Genomic DNA, 20,661 nt, shown 5'->3' with positions numbered 1-20,661 from the left:
TAGATCAAACAAATTAGTGTTTAAATCAGGAAAATGATCATCATCCTACTCCTGATTTTTGCCTCAGACCAGATGGTAATTTAACTCTGATGAAGTCTAACAGTTACGGGGTACTGGTAGATAAAATGCAAAATTTGGCCTGTAAAGGAAGACAGCAAGTATCTGGTTTACTTCATAATGAAGGTAAATGAATATAATTCATTTTTAATTGTATTTCAGAATTAATAAACAGTTATCATTTTCCTTCCCCAGATGAAATATTTTGTTTGTAGAATTCTATTCTGGAGTGGTTGTAATACAAGTACTGGGAAAAAAAGCTCTCCTGGTAACAGGCTATCTTGGTAGAGACCTAATTTGCACAGCCAGCCCAGTCCGTCGCCGCATTTTCGATGATCTTTGCTCTTTTTCTGGGAATCGCTGATTGTGTTGACAAACTTCCTTTAATTGTACTTGTAATAAGCTATTTTCCCTTTTTTATTTCTCTGCCACGCTTTTCTCGCTTTGCACTGTGATTGCATGCCATCTGCTGGTTTAACCCATGATGGCTTGCCGCTCTGATATTCACCATGCCAAAAATACCACTTCTCTTACCATAATGCTACACCCTCCTGTTCATTGCTTCCATGGTTCCCCTCCTGAAAGTACCCATGATGCACAGCGCTACGGCCGCCACTGTCTCTGCAGCAACAACTCCTGCAACAAGTGTTCCCTTCGCCGCAACAGCCACAGCCAATCAGGTTTGCTCCTTTTAAAGCTTTCTTTCACGGATCCCGAACTCTAAATGAGTGCTGAGATTTTTTTTTTTTTACCCCCCCAAAAAAAAAAAAATTCTCCCGGAGAATTTTTTTTCATGTTTACCCATCAAATTTTTTTTTAAGTCGTTTATAGCAAGTGTTTGTGCGACAGGTTGCACTTATTTAGAGTTAACATTTATTGCAAATAATGATGTAGCTCTGTTTTGTGTTGCAATGTTTGTACCTAATTATCATGTAATTAACCCAACTGGAGTTAGAATCACTGTAGTGCCAGACTACTTATAATAGTCTTTTATTAACTTCTGTGTTCAAAAGGAAGATCGTGACAGATTTCAAATGTTGAGGTGTGTTAATGTAATCTTCTCTATACAGCGTTGTGGAAGTGACTAATTTGTAAGCATGGAAGCTGTCTAAAATAACAAGTGGGACAAGGCAGCTGAGAAAGAAAATGTGAGAAACAAAATTGAACGTTTTCTGTAAGTGCTAGCTCACAGCACTCTAGATATTTATGACTCTGTCTGCTCTATGTTTGAAGGAGTACCTTCAACCTGGAAATTTGATTTCCCTAAGGAGGGACATGGTTACAAAGAATCCCTAAAATTATTGGTAGAGACAGAGCAGGAAAGAAAATACTTTCTTCCTTTTTTATGTGGTTCATTATGCTAATGGTAGTTTTCATTTTGTTAGGGTTTCCCCCTCTTCCTGTAGGATCTGGTTGATACAGGAGATGTTTGTTGCAGCTCTTAGTGTGCAACTTTGGCTCTTCCATTCAGGCTGTAGCTGATGACCCCTCCAAAGCACAAGACATCTGCTAGGAGAAGGGCTATCGCATCCGTTTGTGCTGTGGTCGCTCTGGCTCTTTTCTGGCTGCATGATCATGCTCAGGCATTTCTGTGTGAGAGCTGGGATGCGCTGTTCTCCCCCAGGATTTTAAAGGTCAAACTGAAGAGGAAGCAAGCGGATTTGCTCCCCAAAAGAAAGTAAAGGGTTGTGTCGTGATCATGCCACCTTCTGGCGGTCCTGGACAGACCAAGAAGCTGCTGTAGACCTAGCAGAAATGCACACCCCTTGATTGATTCCTCTCCCAGCCACCAATGAATTGTGAAGAAATTAGTGAGAATGTATTGCTTAGTAATGTTATACTAGAAGATTTATTTTTTAGCTGTCTGTCCCAAAACTATTTTAAATATCCCATAAAAAAAAATAGACGTTTCCATAACAGTTAATGTATAATAATCTAGAGAAAATATACTACCTCTGAAATACACCTTACTTTCTTAAAGAAACACAAACCAGTCCATTTTCTTGTCTCTTTTTTTCCAAAGGGCTTGTTTACCAACAGAGTGGCACTAGCGCTTTTAGCTTTTTGACCAAAAGAGGGCTCTTTTGTGCATTCCTTTCTGAAAGCTAACTCATTTTAGTGAAGAAAACGCTTGGGACAAGAAGAGAAGTGTAATAGGCCAATGATCCATTTAACTGTCCTCGTCTTCTGTGTCTCGGGGTAAGGTAATGCAGTGAGTTAACACCCTGGGTGGGTAGGTTGAAGAGCCTGTGAGTGTGCTGGGTTGCAGGTTCTTGGTAGTGAACACAGAAGAACAGTCTCTGCAGCAGAAAATGGTCTGAGAGCATTCAGTGTAGTTTTGTGGTCCTAAAATGGTGGCACAGGGACTTGAAAAGGACAAGGGAATATGAGCAAAACAGGGCTGTTTTGAGAGTGGATCAGCTGGGGGACACTCTCCATGCACTACATCTCTGCCCTCAACACTCCCGGGCCCTGGAGAGAAGTTTTGCATGAGCAGCAAAGGTGCTAACTGTGGCTGAAGTAAAACAAATATTTATATACCTACAAAAGGATCAGTAAGCGTTCTTTTTTTTTTTTTTCTTTTTTCCTTTTTTTCTTTTTTTTTTAACAGGGACTACTTTCACATGAGTAACTTTTGCTAATGGGAGAGGCAGAGGTGTGCTATAATGCTTTCAGTGCAGATTTTGTTTGCAGTGGAGGATTAGAGCATTTTAAGAGTGTTTACAACAAGAGGTATAAAAGTGTGTGTATTGTTGTGTGTATGTGTGTGTATATATGTATATATACACACACACGTGTATGTCTGTACACACATATGTATATGTATACATGGACACACACACACACACACGTATAATTCACTGCTGAAACTAGAGGATAGTTTAACACTGGGATGGGTTTCCTCTTGCTTAATTTCAGCCGGGTAGAAGTTTGGCATCCAGTTCCTCTGCTTTTCTAGAAGTCTGTACTAGGGCAAGATGAATTGCCCTCTGGAGGTCTTGTCTCTTTCTGTTGATTGTGGAAGGAGCTTAGATTAGTAATTCAGATACAACACCTAAGCTCTGCACCACTGCGGTTAGCGGAGATGAGTCCTACACTAGGAGTTTTTCTTTTTGGTTTCTCTGTAGTGTGTGCCATTGCTCTTTTTTTTTTTTTTTTTTTTTTTTTTTTTGGTCATTCCTCTCCTTATTTTAGTCACTGTAAACCTTTAGAAGCTACTGTAAGAAACTGTGTATGTCAAAGTAGCACTTCTTTATAAGAGGCGAAGCTCCAGCTTTGCTGTTTCTTTACACCCTTCTAACAGTTGAAGACCAGTCTAAACTGGGAAGGGCCCAGTAGAAACCTTCAGTATTTCCCTAGCCCCAGAAAAACAGAAGCAGCAGGGAATTAACTTGCGTTCACCTGTTACAACCTAGTTCATGGTCATAGAGTCCTTTGCTGTTGTCCTCTTTTATGTATTTAAACTCTCCTGTATATTTCAGAAAATGATTTGTTTATTCCTGTCTGGATAAAATTTGCTTTCCTGATTTGTGCTGCATTGAGGCCTTTCAACTCATGTGTGGGATACAGTCTCCTCTTTTCAGTGTTCTGTTGCAATTTTCTTATCATCGTGCAGTCTTCAGACCATCCTGTTTCTGCATCATGCCAGGCATGAAAGGAAAGTCATAGCAGTGCTTAACCACTTGGCTCAAGAGCATTTGGCTTAATATTCTGGTCTTCTCCTGAGGAAAGATTGCTTAATTTCCTGGACGGAGTCTGATGTTCCAGGTGTCCTAGAAGCACTGGTGGGAGAAGACACCAACATCCCAAAAGCCATGGAGTATCAGCTGATAGCTAAAAAAACCCCAACTCTGTTGAACACAGAAGACTGTAGTTTATATTTTGAGAAAAAAGAGCTATGTCTCTCTACATCTTTTCTTTCTGAAAATAGCATTAGTAAGAAGGCACAAAATGTGCTGCACTTTACCCATTCACAGTCAGTCACACTCAACCAGCAGCTATGTGTGTTTTATGTTCAATATGAGCATGGAATGAAACAAATGAGAAAATTTATAGGATTAAAGGCATAATAGATATGTGCTGGGGGACCCAGTTAAGAATATATGGAAAATTGGAAATCTCTTGCTTTTCCTAACTTATAGAAGTTTGGTTTAAAACCAAAATAATTTTCTTTTATTGTACTTTTGAGGGGAGGAAAATTGTTTTGGCTTGGTACAATGGAAACAGGATTCAGTAAAAGCTATTCTACTTCTAGCAAACTCTGGTTTACAAATTCTGATAAAAACAAATTCAGTTCATATAAGAGATGGTGGTGTTGCCACTCACTGCATTTAGACATCTTGCAAGGAAGTGTCCCCACTTTCTCTAGCTGACAGGCTTTGATGGGAAGCGGGTGAAGGGGGACTTCTGCCCTGTTTGGGATCTCCAGTGGAAGGCAGATTGAATTCTAGAGCTCTGTGAAGAGTCCAGGAGCGTGATCTGAGAGAGGTTCAAGGAGCCCTTCGTAACTCACTTCCCTGCCTTTTCCTTCCTCCCACAGTCGTAACTGCTCCAATCATTCCTACCAGAGTGATGGTGGAAGTCGCAGCTGTTTAACCTTGCATAGATCCTTAACTAGTTTATGTTCAGTTGTCATTTTGGGATGTTGCCAACATTTTCTTGCAGATTGGAACCAGAAATGTTCCAAGAAATTATATAATAATTATGAGGAGAATCCTTGGAGAATATACATGGAGGGTTTGGTAATAGCTCCCTCTAGTACATGTGCGTAGACAAAAATACGTAAAACATTTTATTTAAAACATTAATACAATAATTGTGTGTAAATATATACTTCAAAGATCTTTAACAAAACTTTTAGTTATTGCTTATATAGAGAGTGGACTAGCAGTATTCAAGCAAGCAGTGCTACTGTTACTCTCTCAGCTTTGCTCACAGGTAGCTGTATGATTTTAGAGAATGATCTATCCTAATAGTATTCGATAGAGGTGTTATTCTCAGTTCTGGGACTGTGTTACTCCAATTTCAAATAAGGCCAATGTGCCAATTGACTTACTGCTTTTTTTTTTTTTTAATTTCTAAGTAGAAAGCCTTACTATTGCTTCATTTACAAATATTCATTGGTGTGTCCTACACGGATTACAGAGATGGAATTCAGTTTGAAATTAAGACACCTAAGTGTAGGTGTCTGAGTTGTCCACATGCAAGCTAGAAGTTTAGGTGCCCATTGTGGACTGTGGAGATTATCAGCACAGTAAAATAAAGTTTGGAGGACAATTTGGTTCACTCTATGGTAGGCATATAAGGTTTGATTCAGTTGCCTAAACATGTGTCTACTGACATTTAAGATTGTCCTAGGACAGCCTGAGATGTCTAGGTTATCTGAGACATTTTGGCAGACTTGGAAGAGAGAAGGACCTACAGACAAATCTGCATGTTTCTGAATTGGCAGCTGGATGACAGACAGGAGACCTTAGCCAAAATGGTACTAAATATCTGGCGAGCAAATAAACTGAGCCTGTAGTAGATGATCACATGAAATGATCTCCAGGCTCCATTGACTTATTGACTAGATTGTATCATGCAATTGATTGCAGTGGGAATTTAGATACCGGCATTTATGTGTCTCAATCTTTGGCGTCAAGCTCAATGAGTGCGTCTTCAGTTCTTGGTGGTTACAGGGCAACCGCCAAATTCCAGGTTATTTTAACGAAAATAGTCTTGCTTATATCACTTCAGTAGAGAACAGTACATGCTTTTATTTTCTATAGCACTAAAAGGTGCCAAAGGCTAGCATTATAAAACAGCATTATGGAGAATACAGATTAAAGGTATTATATAGTCACTACATTATTCTGCTGGTTATAAGGCCTTTAATCAAGGAAAAAAATTAAAAGGCAGATGTAGTAGAGAAAGGAAATACTCATAGGCCATGTCTGAAAAAAAATGGAAGATCAACAGGCTGTCTCATGCTAAGGCTTGTGATTATCTAGCACAGCTGTTTTAAATTATGCATTGGTTTTTGCACTAAATTAGGTGGCAATTATGCAGAGATATTAATTATGAAATCATTCAATAGTCTTCAGTTTTGTTGAAATCCATAAAAATACAACGAAGGGAAAATAAAAATAGTTATGTTACATTCAAGTACCACAAACAAAGAAACTGTTAAAATATATGCCACAGCATTCAAAAAGTATTTAACATAACGTAAAATATAAACACACCAAATGCTTAATGAGGATCTGAGAAGCTGCACCTGGCAGCTTTTTCAGGAGTGAGGGGAACAGGAGAATGCAGCAAGAAAACACTTCTCTTGGGAAGAGGAGGTGCAGAGCTGTGAGATGAGATAGTCGGCTTTCCCAGAGACAGGTTCCCATGAGACTGAAATGTCATGTGGCACCAACTCAACCCCATGCAAGTGAATTTCTTCTTTCTGCATAAAGCAGAAGCACTTCATGGCAGTTCTTCCCTCTTGCAAATAGACCCTTGTGTCCCCAAAAGGGCTTCCTTTCCAGTCCACCCATTTATCCCCATTCTGGCAGGGCAGGTGGCCGTCATCAGTGTTGCTGAGGACTGAAACAGCCTTTTGTGTTTTACATGCCCTTTGTTCTTTGTGGAAACTTGCTGAACTTGTCAACAAGGAGAAGGGTAACAAATACCGAGTAAATGAATTGAGAACCTGGAAGGGAGAAGGAAAACAGGCGCATTTCTTGGTTAGAAGCAACCTCTTGAGAAGGAAGCTGGGAAGGCTAAAGAAATATTATTTGCATCTTTAGTGCCAGTATATAACAACATTACGTTAGCAGTCTATGTTAAACTATTGTTACTGTTTTGAAAGGCTTTACGTTTCTAAGGGGAGAGGTAAGAAAGTAAAGAAGAGGTATCTAAACAACTCTTGTCTTTTTTGGCTAAAAATGTTGGGCTAAAAATTCTAGAAAATCCAAAGTACATCCTCCTATAGAACATTCTGTTCTTAGCAGCAGAAAGAGTGCTTTTAATCTGACATCAAAAAGTCTAGAAAAGGAGACAGAAGTACATGTTCTTTTCTCAGAAACATCATTAGAAGGGCATGTTTGCAAAGAGCAAGACCTGGGCAGAAAGGCTTTGGGCATCGGGGGAGCCCATGCTCAGTGCCATGCTGGGCCACGGAGAGGTACCAGCCAGCTCTGGGATCTCAGATGCAGGACTGGATGACTCACCTTGGCAGCTGGCCCTAAGCCAGTGCGTGAAAGAGCACTGGGTACCTGCCCAGTCTGGAGAAATGAACCTTCAGAAAGTTGAATGTAGTTATATGTTCCAAAATACTGCTGTGAACACTCCAGCTTTGTGATTTACCTGGGCAACACCCAGCAGTTCTGAATACCTACTAATATGTTGCTCTCAAAGGCCATCCAATTGACCCGACACCTGACTGCTGTTTGTGAAGGGGCAGAGGAACAAGATTTGTTCTCTAACGCATTTTTTACAAAAGGTTAAAAGCTTCAATTTCTTTGCTTTATGACATATAGCAATAACAAGTGGATTTACTGGTTTGCTGGGGTGTTTCATTTTTTCCTAAACTATCCTTTGTCATGAAGGTAGTGGAGAGTAATTTCTCTTGGGAAGGTATTTGAATAGCTATAGTTAGTCATGGAATGAAATGGAAACTTAAACTGTTTGCTGCCCATTTCATGCTAGAAACCTGAGAATCACAAGCATGATTTCAAGCAAGTCTACTGTCTTGAGACACTGAGTTACATGCAAGTAATTTTAACTTTCAAAATCAACAATTTGTGGACTCAAGAAGTCAAAGTTTTTGGTCCGAAAGGCCACAGGAAATCTGAAGTAGTATCAAGAAAAGACTGTGAATCTCCTTGGAACAATTGACATTACAAAATGCACGGCAACACTTTGTTTTTATAAAGTGTAAAGGTGGCAAAGAAGCAAACCCAGACGTTTACTCTCTAACATTTAAAGGAACTCTAATTTAAACCTAATGCAAATTAACTTAAGTCTTTGTTTTACTTTCAATAATACTTTTTGATCTCTTCAGTTCTGACAGTCTGTTCTGTATATATGATAAAGACTGCTGGCAGGCTTGCATACAGAATTTTAGATCACATGCTAATACGCAAGAAATAAGTGGGAAAGATGGAAAATCTGTTTGGTTTTTATAGGAATTTCCCTGCCCACTCCCCTCTCTCCACCCTGTAGAGAAAAGTGAAAGCCGACTTCCCCTGTTGGCCTGCTAGATGGCAGCATCACATAAGATGAGAATTAAGCAAAAGCGAACGCTTCTTTTATATAACAAAAATCTACATGTATTCCTCTCTCCTGTTATAGACTGTTTTAACTTTTATAGCATTGCAATTAAAATAGTGTATTTATATTTGAGCAGATAGCTTCCTTTAATGTTCTTGCTTTCAGTTTTTCAACAAATTATATTTTGACGAGTAAAAATCTTTTGGGACATATTTTCTATTTTTTAATAGGGAAACTTTTCTGAGGTCAAGTGATTTTGTAGACATTTGGGAAAAAATGAGTTAGTTTCATTGTTCTTAGCATGTACACACAGCTTATGTAAGTCTGTTATTTTCCATCATAAAATTTTAACAACACAGTGCAATGCAGAGCTCTAAATATATTTGTTTGGAACTCTGCTCATTGAAATAATTGCAGCTGTACATTTCTAGTTGCTTCAACTATTTGCCTTTGAAATAAACTAATACCATATTTTTATTTCAGTGTATCACCTATTACATGAACATTTTGCATACTAGAAATGCCGTTCTTTGGCTTTGAGTGTGCAGGCAGCTGCCCACATAACCACAGTGCATTTATTTATTTATTTATTTATTTATTTATTTATTGCTATGCCTGTCATGCCTTTCAGCTTGAGGCAGAAGTTTGTTAACTTTGACTGACTTCATTTTTGGCACAACATTATCTGTAGTGACACACAGTAATATGTGTCTATATGAGAGTATTCAGATAAGAAGAAAATTAAAGAAGCAGTAGAAGTAGTAGACAGAAGTCAGGAACCTTATTAGGTTTTCTCAAGGAAGTTATATGTATAGTGAGTTTTAAAAGTCTGAGCAAAAGTTCGGTAACTAAAACAAGTATATCCTGTTGTAAGTATGGTGGGTGATGAGTAACCTTGAAGAAAATACTAATTTGTTGCCTTTCTGTGTTTAAGTTAAGTTCTGAATGTTGCAGAACAGCTTTTGCTTTGAACAGAATCTGAATTTGAAACCCAGGTTTTGGGAGGGGAGGCTACAGTGCGGTTGTTACTGCTGAGAAATCGAGAGAAGTGCTAGCTGGGCTCTTTATGTTGTGGCAGTGTTCACCTAATAAAGATGGCAAGTGTTTAGTGACATACTGATCTTGAATGATTTGGGCATGCATGAAATGTAAGAGGAAAATATAAGGTAGGTGCTGTAGAAAAAATACTGAATAAGGAAGACTAAAAGGATTCAGGCTTGAAGAGGTAGCACTCTTTTGTAAAAAAGAAATACAGACATTTTCATGAGGGATGCACAACTTGTGCTTGGCCTTTCACTCCTTTGTTCTCTCAGTTCCTCTGTTCAAGCCTGTTATGGCAGTTTCTAAAATTCAAGAAGAGAAAGAAAATTGCCTAAAAATAGGAAGTGAAAAATACAGATGATTGCACTCGCTCAGACCTTCTGAAAAGTAATATTGAGTGGCTATTCAAAAGAGTCACTGTATGGGTTCTCCTAAAATGTTGTAGTAGTGGTTTTCTCATTTCTATGCAATCCGTTTATTGCCTGTGCAATTAAGAAAAATGGATTTTGGTAGAACATATTAGAGTATGTTATGATCAGTTTTAAGGACTGCATTATTTATTATTTTTGAGAAGAACATATAAGACCAAGTTGCTTTCATTTTGAAAGCAACTAATCCTGTTTCTTTGAAGTGAGTAAATACCTATTAAGTTACACTTAAATATTATAAAGTACTATTTGAGGAAATACCTGTTAAAGCTCATAAACATGCTAGGGAGTTGGCAGCACCAGTGGTTTTGGACTCTTTTGGGATCTTATGATATTAAATGAGAAGAATTTTCTTGCTGAATCCTTGAGCCCTCTGGGGTTCCCGTAGTAGCCTTGATCTTTACTTTAAGATCATTGTGAAGAGCCAAATTCAGACGATATCTCTGTCAGCTTTATAACACCCTAATGGCCAACAGCTTGTGCCTAATGGAATGAAAGTATCCTGGTAAATGTGTCCACCTCGGCATGAATATCTGACCCTCAGCCATTTCCAGACACATATTATCAACTCCTGTTGCAGGATTTCAAGTTTTTTACCCAAGCAGGGTGAATAAGAGGAGGGATAAAAGAATTAGGAATTGTAATCTTGGTTTAATGGGAAATTGATCTTTACTATTTATAAGAGATCACTAACGTTTTTCCCTATAAAAGGAACCAAATACACTAAAAATGTCTATCTGAGAAGCTGATAAGGCATTTTTCTTACTCCTCCTGAAGCTGTAAGAAGGAAGCCTGTATTTGTCCCATTATCTGGCACTTTGGATTTTCACTGATAAAGCATTACTCTATTGTATCCAAAGAAAGTTGATTGAATTAGTTTGCAGGGGTATGTGATTATGTGTTTCTCAAATCATTCTGGCTATGACAACATGCAGTTTTGTGTGTGTTGGCTGGTAAAAATCCAATTGCATGGGATATGTAGAAATGTTGGCAGACCCAAACAAATATGAGTAATCAAATGGGTAGGCATTTTTCCTCAGCAGTATTGAGCAGGTGGACAGAAGGGTAGATGGTCCTGGAAGGAGCGTGGGGCTGGAACAGACAGAACTGAGAATGCACAGATTTAGGGAAGAAGATGGAGGATGGAGCAGGGTGCTAGAATTGCTCTGATATATGGCAAACAAATAGGACCTCCATGCCTCAGGAAGCACCTGAAGCCCACTGTATTAGTTACTGGATGGGCAGGAGACCAAGGAGATCACCTGTGGCCTAGAGATCTCACCATATTTGTATGAGTCAGTGTCATCATTGATGAGCAAAATAGACAAATGTGTTGGGAATGCATTGGATTCATGCAGAAACAAGAAGATAAAATCCATACTCTGTAAGATTAAGAAGAGGTCTGCAGTTTGGCAGGGGGAAGGGCATAGACATTAAATCGTACAATGCTGGAAAGGAGAATAAGGTTTCTAGCCGTCAGGAGAATGAGCAACGTCTGGTAAGAGTAGCAGAGTAGAGAACCTAGTGACACAACATGGAGCTCAGTATGTTTATGAACGGGTTTGTATGAAGTGATCAGCAGGGAGTAGCAGGGGTGACAAGCTGGTTCCAACAAGACCCTCTAATCATATTAGTAGTTCCTGTAGGTTTTGTTTGGGGGATTTTGTTTGTTTTTTCTTTTGCAGTGTTTGTGGATGACACTGTAGAGAGAAATGATACCAGCACAAACTAGTGACAATCAGTAGTGACATTATTGCCGGTTTTGTCCACGTGGGCATGGACAGATCAGTGAGGCAGGCGTGACAGGTGAAAGGGATGCATGAATGTGCAAGTGTATTTAATAGAGGTGAGGTAAGGGGACTCTTGGGACAGTGACAAGAGCTATGATGTAGCCAAGACATTAAGTCAGGAAGGGAGTTCAAGTGCGGGATTATGGCTAGCGTCAAGACCAGTAAAAGAGACACAACAATAACTAAGGTGGGAGAGATGAGGAGTGTAACCAAGCACCTTGCTACCCTGAATTTTCAGAGCAGACAGATTGTTTTTAATGTTATGCTGGTAGGATCACTGAGATTTGGAGCCACCTCGGCTGCTAGCCAGTTGAGGGCAGTGTCAAATCGCATACCTTGCAAGAGCGTAAATGGGTGTCCTCGAGTGGAGGATTAAGAAGCTCCATTTGGTGCGCCATGGAGGTGCTGCTGCTGCAGCCAAGGAGAATTATGGGGGAGAAAAGTCAATCTGTAAGGCTATATAAAAATTATATAAGCATAGCTGATATGATGATTACTTTCATTAAATGTCTAAACATTTAGTCATCCTTTTCCACTTTTGACTGAAAAAAAAAGACTAATTCATTTTAGAAAAAAGGACAAAGCACATGCCACAGAAGAGCATTCTAAGAGAAAATGAAAAATACAGAGATGGATGCACTTCGCAAAGGCATGAAGAAATATATATAGTTGTGGGTTTCATGTCAAAGGGAAGAAATCCTTCATGTTTTATTTTTAGAACACAGAAGAAGTTATGAGACAGCCTGATATGAGCAGGCTGCCTGAAACTACCTGTCTTTTTGAATGTATACCCCAGACCTACCTGCCCATTCTGTTGCTCATGTGAAAAACATGAAAATAGAAAATGTCACCGTGGTAGGATTCATCTGCCCTGATGCAAGTGTCTAAAAGTTAAATATCTCAGTGTGAACTGTTTGCCATAGACTCTTACATTTAGTGGAGGGAAAAAGCACCGTCAGAGGATGGCATGTCTTCTGAGACAAGGTAGGTAGATGTAAGATTGGGTGACCAACTGAGGCTTATGTCCAGGACATGTCCAAAGTCATGCAAGATGAATCTTGTGTTCAAGAAACTCCTATTACTACATTGCTCTACAGACGGAAGGCTGAGTAATCTAAGATGTTTGCTGAGTACAAGTACATTTTTGGAGGGACAGATGCTTTGCAATACGGACATCAGATATGGTCTTAATCCTGTCTTCAAATGTATTAACACTTACAGAACAAATTGTAATTTGGAGAAATAATTTCAAAACTTCTTAAACAGAAACATCTCAGAGATGCATGTAAAGTCATGTTTTTCTGCTGACCCACTGTGACTGATCTTTAGCTGAACTGCTAAAGATCATGTACACCAAATTTACGCTGGATTTTAAAATTTTAAAATTACAATTTTCTGGATTCATGGATGTATACTAAATACGGAGCTGCAAAGAGTATTTAACACACAGAGAATAAAGAAGCTTCATGAGTTGTAGCAATCAGGACAAAAAATCTCAAGCCAAACAGAATTGCTGAATTCATAGTATGCAGTCATGATTTTAGGTTATATGGATGAGATAATTCTGTGAACTGTGTCAGCTAAAGCAATGCACTTAGTAATCCAGATGTCAGAAAAGAATTCACAAAGGTCGAATTTCCACCTTTTTATAAAAGATTTTTTGAATTTTACCTTTTCAGTCTTGAGACAATAACCAGCTACAGCCATCTTTGCAGGGTTGGAAGAAATTCCAAGTGGCTGTGGAGTTGTCCACTACATACAGCAGGCTGGTGGTTTCATGAGAAACTGAAAGCCTTGACAGTAATGTATCTCTCGGTTGTCTTTCCCATGGAGCACATTGCAGAATTGTATCACCATTAGGAGTAACCTAGGTTCCCCTGGCTAAATTAATGGATGTTCTGCGTTGCACAATGGGCTTAATGACACTGTGGTACTTCACAGGGCCTGAAGGCTTGTAAAAGTTTGAATGAGCCATGCTCTTATAGAAAGGAGAGAAAGTCTTGGCATTTGGGGGCCTACACTATTTTTAGAGGTGGCAAATTTGAAAAAGCAAATGTTTCTTGGCAGGTAGAAAGTAGTTTGCAGAAATTCTATTTACTGTATGTCTTACCAGTTTCATTGAGACCTAGCAACTAACACTGGCACAATTTTAGTGATTCGACTCTGCAGAGTGGCATTCTCTCTGGCAAATCACCCCAAACAGGTACCAAATGAAAAGGCAATGGAGAGAATACCCTGTCTGTGATTGCCTCAAAAAATGCACTTCACCATTATTAAATCTTCTATGGTATATGCATAATCATTGCAGATTAGAAGTACCAGGCCATTCTGCTTTTCTAGAAGTGGTGTTCTTTTTGGATCTATTACTGCAGTAGCAGAGTGTTTTCATGCACATCTGTATCCATACCCGTGGATATGGATAAGGTCTTACACATAGAAAGCATGAGAAAATGCCCCCCATACTTGAGCCATAGATCTTTGCACATGGGAGTATGTGTGTACACAAGTGCATGCATGCACACATACACACACAGTCTTATTTTCAATTCTTTATGTTTACATTTACTATGGTAAAAGTGACAATATATTATGTCAAGTTACTGTGAAGTATAATGAAAATAATAGTATCACCGAAAATGAGTCATGTATGCATACATTTGGGATCTCATTCTTCAAACAGTAGTGAACAGGAAGGCTGTTGGACCTATTTGCAAGTAATAAGGGAGTTTCCCCTGTAATAAGTGTTTGCCAAGGTGTTCTTTGGTCAGTATGTTCTGTACAATTTCTCCTTTTTCAACATGCAAGAGATGAGGCAAGTAGCAGTGATGCAGACTTAGATAGCCTACATGTTCCATCACAGTTTATTACTTTGATTGTACGTTAAACAGGAGAGATTCACAGTGTGTTTGCCTTGTAAAGCAGTTTAGTATTTATGTTTCTCTGTCAGACACAGTGGAAAAACAGTTGCAGAAGCTGCTACATGTGTATATAGCTATGGTAGAGATTTGGTATCTTTTGAGAAATAGGGTGTGAACATATAATTAAAGACTACAGGATGCATTTTACACTCTGTGGCTAAGGTTAAAAAAAAAAACATAGCTTCTCAATTCTGAGTCTCTGCAGTGGAGAAGCTGGTTCTGAAGGAGAAGCTTGAGCTTTTTTTTTCCCTGGGAGTACTCCTACGTATACTAGAAATAGTCAGGGTGCAACGTGCCCTAGTTACATCCCCTGCACAAGTGGTGGTGTGGTGAGGAGGTTGCGGTAGGAAGGAGCCGGCTCCGCAGCCACTGGTCTCGGCAGAAACGTGCAGCAGCGCAAGCTCCAGCTGCTCCTCCTGCACCCGGAGCCACCTGAATCGGACACGTTCACCTGCATAAGGAAAGCGCCAACCTTGTCTTTCCTGATTCTTGAGTTTTGAGTGGGGTTAGGCAAGCGGCCAGGAAGCCTCCATGGGGGACACACATGCTTCTGCCTGGACAGCTCCACTCTCTTCTAGCGATACGGCCCAGGATCAGGCCCTCTGCCCCTTCTGGCATACGTTTGGGGGGAATTGGGAGTGTCAGTCTTGCAGAGACGTTTGACCTTTCGGGATATCTCGCCAAAAGGGGCAGTGAGCTCTTTCTGTCTTTTCTCCGTATGTATTTCTGAAACAGTGGTACAGGGAGAAAAAAGCTATAAAAAAGTTTAAGTTGTATCCCCTCAAAAACTGGCAGAGGATGTAGGCAGCTGCAGTATATGAAATTCTAATTTCTTTAAACTGAATAGATTTCAGGTTGTGTTCCATTAAATTAGACTTTAGGATCCCTTAAATGCATTTGTATGATTATGGTTAACCCAGTATAGCTAAGGCTGCTTGTATTAATTACATTGACATGTTGGGTTGTAACATGCTAAAAATACCAGTGCTAATAATCTTTGTCACTTCTTATTTTCAGCATGGCTATATTCTTTGTACTTATTATCAAGCCACAATGCTGTAAATGGACCAGGATTTTATCACAGGAGGGGCTTTATTATTTCAGCAAAAATAATTCTTTATTATTTCAACAGGAAACAGAGAATAGACAAAAAAAACTAACAAACTCACAATGAGTGGAAGTCATTACAAATATATATCCTTGTTGTATGCATCATATATTTAAATATTAAGCCCTTTGCAGCAACAGGTTGTCATTACAACCGGGCTTTGAGTGTTGCCGAATTATCAGGGCTGATAATCAAACGTTACATTTTGGCATGCCAGTGGGTTATGTAGGATCAGGGAGCTTGTAGTTACGTACATATACCAAATATTATTGGAGACCGTTCCTTGCCTCTGTAAGTAGTATGCTTCCAACTCAGACCTGGAGCGGATTATTTATGGGGTGGAAAGCTTGAACAGAATGGACAAATTGTAGGTGCCTTAGGAAGTGGGTTCACATGTTTTCAGTTTGTGGCCCTTCCAGCACAGAGCTCTTCCCATACTCCTCCGGGAGAAAGGAGGGTGACTCTCAGGTGTGACAGCATTTGCATGGCTCCTGCAAATGCTTCACATTATTGACAATTATTTCATTGAATGGAGGTGTCCCGGCAGTTGTCTGGAATAGTTAACTCTCTTCACAGGACACCATACCTAAAACAAAACATTCTGCTGGGTTTCGGGACATGATTCATGCAGTGGCTGCAGGTGTTTATGGTTGCGAGGTGTGTTCAAATGTGATCTCGTAGGTAACCAAGAGCCTTCCACGTGGTAGAGAGTGTGTTTCATCTTGGCAATCTGTATGTCAGAGGTAGTATGTTGCTGAAGTTATTTTCAAACTTTTTTTTCCCCCTTTTAAAATAAGGATTACATTAAGCAGCAGTCTATCTTTGTAATGCACAAGTAGGTCAGAGCGCTGTCAGGACTGTCTTGCTTATTACCTACTAATACAATTTAAAAATATGCTGAATGCCAAATTAAACAGGGAAAGCAAGCGTTTCACTCTGATTCCTCCACTTGTGATTAAGTCTGGAGTACAGATGTAGCAGTGGTGTGATGAAACATCACGCTGCTTGCTTTTGACATCACGTTCACTGATAGCCATTTTAGGCAGATGATAGAAATCTGGATTGTTTTCCAGTCCTGTGAGCTGGCTGAGTTTCTTGTTTTTAAAGAGCGCCTTGCACACTCTGCCATTCACCTTTGCAGTGTTGGAAGCACAGCAGCTTGCCTCTGTAAAATGGTTGCTTCACCCTCAGTTTGAAACATCTGGAGGTAAACTAGCAAGGTCAGCGACTAGCTAGGTTCACCAGGGTCCCGTTCTGATCATTCCTCAGGATCTCCTGACATGAGGAAATGGGAGAAAACTCTTCATTGCATTGACCTGCAGATAATTTTTAGGAAATCAGCAGTTGCTAAAAATGCATTGAAAAGATGCTTTGGCTTATTGAAAACATCCCACCCAGTGCATTTTTCTGCTTGAGAGTGGTGAGTGGCCCTGCCTTCACCATTTCTTCCCCCCATCATTCCCAATACTTTGGGACATGGATTTGAGCTTTCGAATAGCAGCGAACACTGATGCAATTCTCAGCCTCCTCGAGAGGCGCTGAGCCCCTTCCCTCCTGTTGGCACCGAAGGGCGCCCGGTGTCTCTAAGGATTGGCCTCATGTTGCAGGGCCCTTCCTTCGGCACGTTGGCACGGCTCTGTCTTGCACCTCTCTGATACTCTGCTGTGTAAAACGTCCCTTGTGTCTGCTCTCATGCACTTGAGGAGGTATAATTGGGAGGAAGATGACCAGGTTTGTGAAATGCAAACGCTTTTATAACCCAGCATAAGAATGTGGGATGCTGTCTTGTACGAGCTGTGCCTTATTTAATTAGGCCAAAACCACACGGTTTGGCAAATGGCTCTCCTAACGTCACCTGAAAGTGCAATCACATCTTCGTTTCGTTGACAGATAATCCTGAAATAATCAGCAGAAACGGAATGGAATGTCAAGAAGCCTCCCTGCGAATGGCAAAACCCGGTTACTGTACATACTATCCTGTCTCCTCCTCTCTAGAGCTGCCACAAACTGCATGCTAAGTAACGAATTTGTTCTGACGGACAAATCACAAACTCAAAAAAAAAAAAAAAAAAAAAAAAAAAAAAAAAAGCTAGTGCTGCTATGTTATATATGAATATTAAATATGGTATGCTTACTATATTCCAACCTAAAATAGTTAACTACCTGATACCAGCTGTGATGTTTCAAGACATAAAGGGTAACATTTAGTTTTAAAGGTTTTCTAAACATAGTTTACTTCTTGCAAATATTGTCTTTTCTCCATAACTGTAACCTAATGCAAACGGTCCAATTAAGTTAGTCTTGTGAGATTCAGTGTTTATGAATCTTTCAAGTTCAGCAATAATTAATTTGTATTGGCTAAAAACTTATTCCAGTTGCAGGTTTAATTTTCACCCCAATTATTAATGGGTTTCTTCTTGTTTTAAAAATCTTGGGTTTGCTCCCCTAGTGAGTTGATTCCAAGAAAAAGGAAATGAAACAAAGCCCAGTATCCTGCACATCACCCTGCCAATCTAAATTTTTTAGCCAGAAATTCAAAGTAAAGCACAAAGTCTTTAGATGCACATAGTTGACGTTCAACTTGTATGGAGAAATTGCATTTGAATCATAGCAGAATAGCAGAAGAAAATTAAAAATTTTGCACAGTATGAACTTCATACCCCCTTCAATCCCCGAAAAGAACAAAGTCTTGAAAATATTATTTTACAAGTATATTTATAATGTTTTTAAAAGAGACTTTGCAGAAGTGCCTAAATTTTGTCACATCAGACTTGATGAAAGTGAACCTGATGCCAACAGTCCAATCTTACAGGAAGCGAATAATCTTTCAAACTCATAATCAGGTTACCAAAAAGATCCAAGCTGTTAAGAAGCAACTTCTATAAATGTAAAATTAAACAAAATGACCAAACAAACAAAAGAAAAGAAGAAAAAGGTGTAGATGAAGAGATTTGTATGATATTCTAATTAAATTAAAATTCAGTTTAGTCACTGAAACTTGGTAAGTGACTTTAATCTAGATTATTAACTGAACACTAAGAATGTAGGATGAGATTCAGTTTCATAAATCATTACTGTATTTGCATTTTTTAAATTGGATTATAAGATTGTAACCAGATTAGAGTGGAGAAAAAATAGTTCTTTTAATTGTTTTTCTTTAAAAACATATTTTGTGTCACAAAAGTATGAAGATATCTTTAATACAGTTATATACATATTATATATACATACATACATATATATGGATGAAGCAGATTTTAATGTTGTTTACTTTTTTAAATACTTTGTTGATTTACAAGGTAATTATATATGTATAATTAAAATTTCATTTGTTTGATTTGAGATTTGTTTCAAGCACTATTGTACCAAATATTTCATATTTCACATTTTATATGTTGCACATGTATCACATAAATTACATAGTTTTTAAATTATTGTTTAAAAAACAAGACAGCTGTTATAAGTGGATATTATGTATAATTGTTTGCGGCATAAGTTTTCTATGTGGACATTATTAGTGATTGCAGTATTTTAACTTAACCTCTTCAGATTGATTGTAAACTATTTTAAACTTTGGCAGCACTGCCTGTTCTGAACGACTGAAGGCACTAACCATATAATTATTTGTCTAGGAGATTATCTTCCGGGCTAAATCTTGTTTGTCCAATGTCTAATTACTATCTATTTATATATAAAGCTGGAGATTTGATCATCCGAAAGAAAAAAATAATCACAATTCGATTGTAAAATTAACATAGTGCTTGTAACGTTGCGTTAGTTTTAATTTGTGGAAAAATAATGTATCTTAACTTGTTACTTTAGCAGTTAAGGTATCACCATTATATACTATTAAACACTAATATTTGTAGACTTTCTCAGTCATTATAACTAGGTAGTTGACACTGCAACTTGCCTATATCTGTCAAAGTTGTTTTTATTTTTTTATAATAGTTAATTTAGGCATTTGGGTAGCTTATTGTATAATACTAAATGGTAAATTATCCATGTTGTTTAAATATTTTATGTAGATAACTCTTCAAAACATTGTTTGTGTGAACTTTTTATGTTTCAAAATAACCGTTATTCTATGTTTTTTACAATTAATCCAATACTACTATTTTTTGCCCATGGATGATGAAGCTTCAGATATATCAGGTCTTTCATCCAGATAAACTGACAGACAAAAAAGAGAAAATGTATTTTTAATAAGAGATCCACTTTCCGACTTTATGACTTTGTAATATTCCTAAAAGCTCTACAAGTACAAACCTATGCTAACAATAAGGAGGCAATTACAGAGATGTGCAAATACGTGTACAACAGATTCTGCATTTTATTTATTTATAAAGTAATTTTATAGACTATTTCAAAATTTGGGAAGAACTAAAACTATTTTTCTGTATAAATATTATTTGCCAAAACTTTGTTTATATTTTAAAAAGCCTAATGAAAATAAGTAAATTTTAAATGCTTTGTTTAATTAAAAAACAAAACCCCCCAAAAGAACCATGAGATGGGCCAACACAGAGACAGTGAATACTGTAGCTGAGATATAACTTCAAGTTACTTGAGATGTCTCAGTATTTATTTTCTTTAAAAGATACAGCACCTCACCAAAATACCTTTTCGTTTGCCTCTCATACAGTATAATTGACAACACTTACAATGAATATTTCAGTAACAGTTAAAGAAACCCCTTCATTCACTCTTTTTCAGCATAGCTCCTAGTGGTCTGTTAAATAGCCATTCTATTTCTGTTGTGACGTTAAATTCATTCACCCAATGTACAACCACTGAAATAAAAAGAAGCATTTTAAAATGAAAGTGGAATCGGAGCATTCCTTTCTTGTGCCGTTACTCTGCGAAGGGGCAACTAGGGTAACAAAAATCATCGAGCGAAAAGGGAGGGGTTGTTCAAATAAGGTTGTAATTTTTTTTTTCTTAATTGAATGTTCAGTAACAAATTCTTGAATGGGATCCTCTGGCTCAGGATACAGAAAGGCATCTCATGAGGAAGCGCACACTCTTCTTTCCTTGCTGGTACTGAAGACCGTGGGCCTGTTGACTACAGCAGC

The 20,661-nt window shown here is 38.4% G+C and overlaps 1 protein-coding gene across 9 annotated transcripts in view; it reads left to right on the top strand.

Moving 5' to 3' along the window:
• Positions 1–20,410, top strand: part of MBNL2 (muscleblind like splicing regulator 2) — a 116,453-nt gene extending 96,043 nt beyond the window's left edge. For 7 of the 9 annotated variants that reach the window (XM_064504573.1, XM_064504565.1, XM_064504560.1 and 4 more), the window contains 2 exons: positions 643–737; positions 17,477–20,410. In XM_064504573.1, the coding sequence (XP_064360643.1) occupies positions 643–737; positions 17,477–17,491 (110 nt within the window). In that variant the 3' untranslated portion in view covers positions 17,492–20,410. The remainder of the gene's footprint in view (positions 1–642; positions 738–17,476) is intronic. The other 2 variants (XM_064504555.1, XM_064504550.1) reach the window with 1 other exon arrangement.
• The last annotated feature ends 251 nt before the right edge of the window (positions 20,411–20,661 follow it).

The sequence above is a fragment of the Dromaius novaehollandiae genome, chromosome 1 (assembly GCF_036370855.1).
Source record: "Dromaius novaehollandiae isolate bDroNov1 chromosome 1, bDroNov1.hap1, whole genome shotgun sequence".
Lineage (NCBI taxonomy): Eukaryota > Metazoa > Chordata > Aves > Casuariiformes > Dromaiidae > Dromaius > Dromaius novaehollandiae.
Note: the sequence above shows the minus strand (reverse complement) of the source record. Positions and strands in the feature narration are given on the sequence as shown.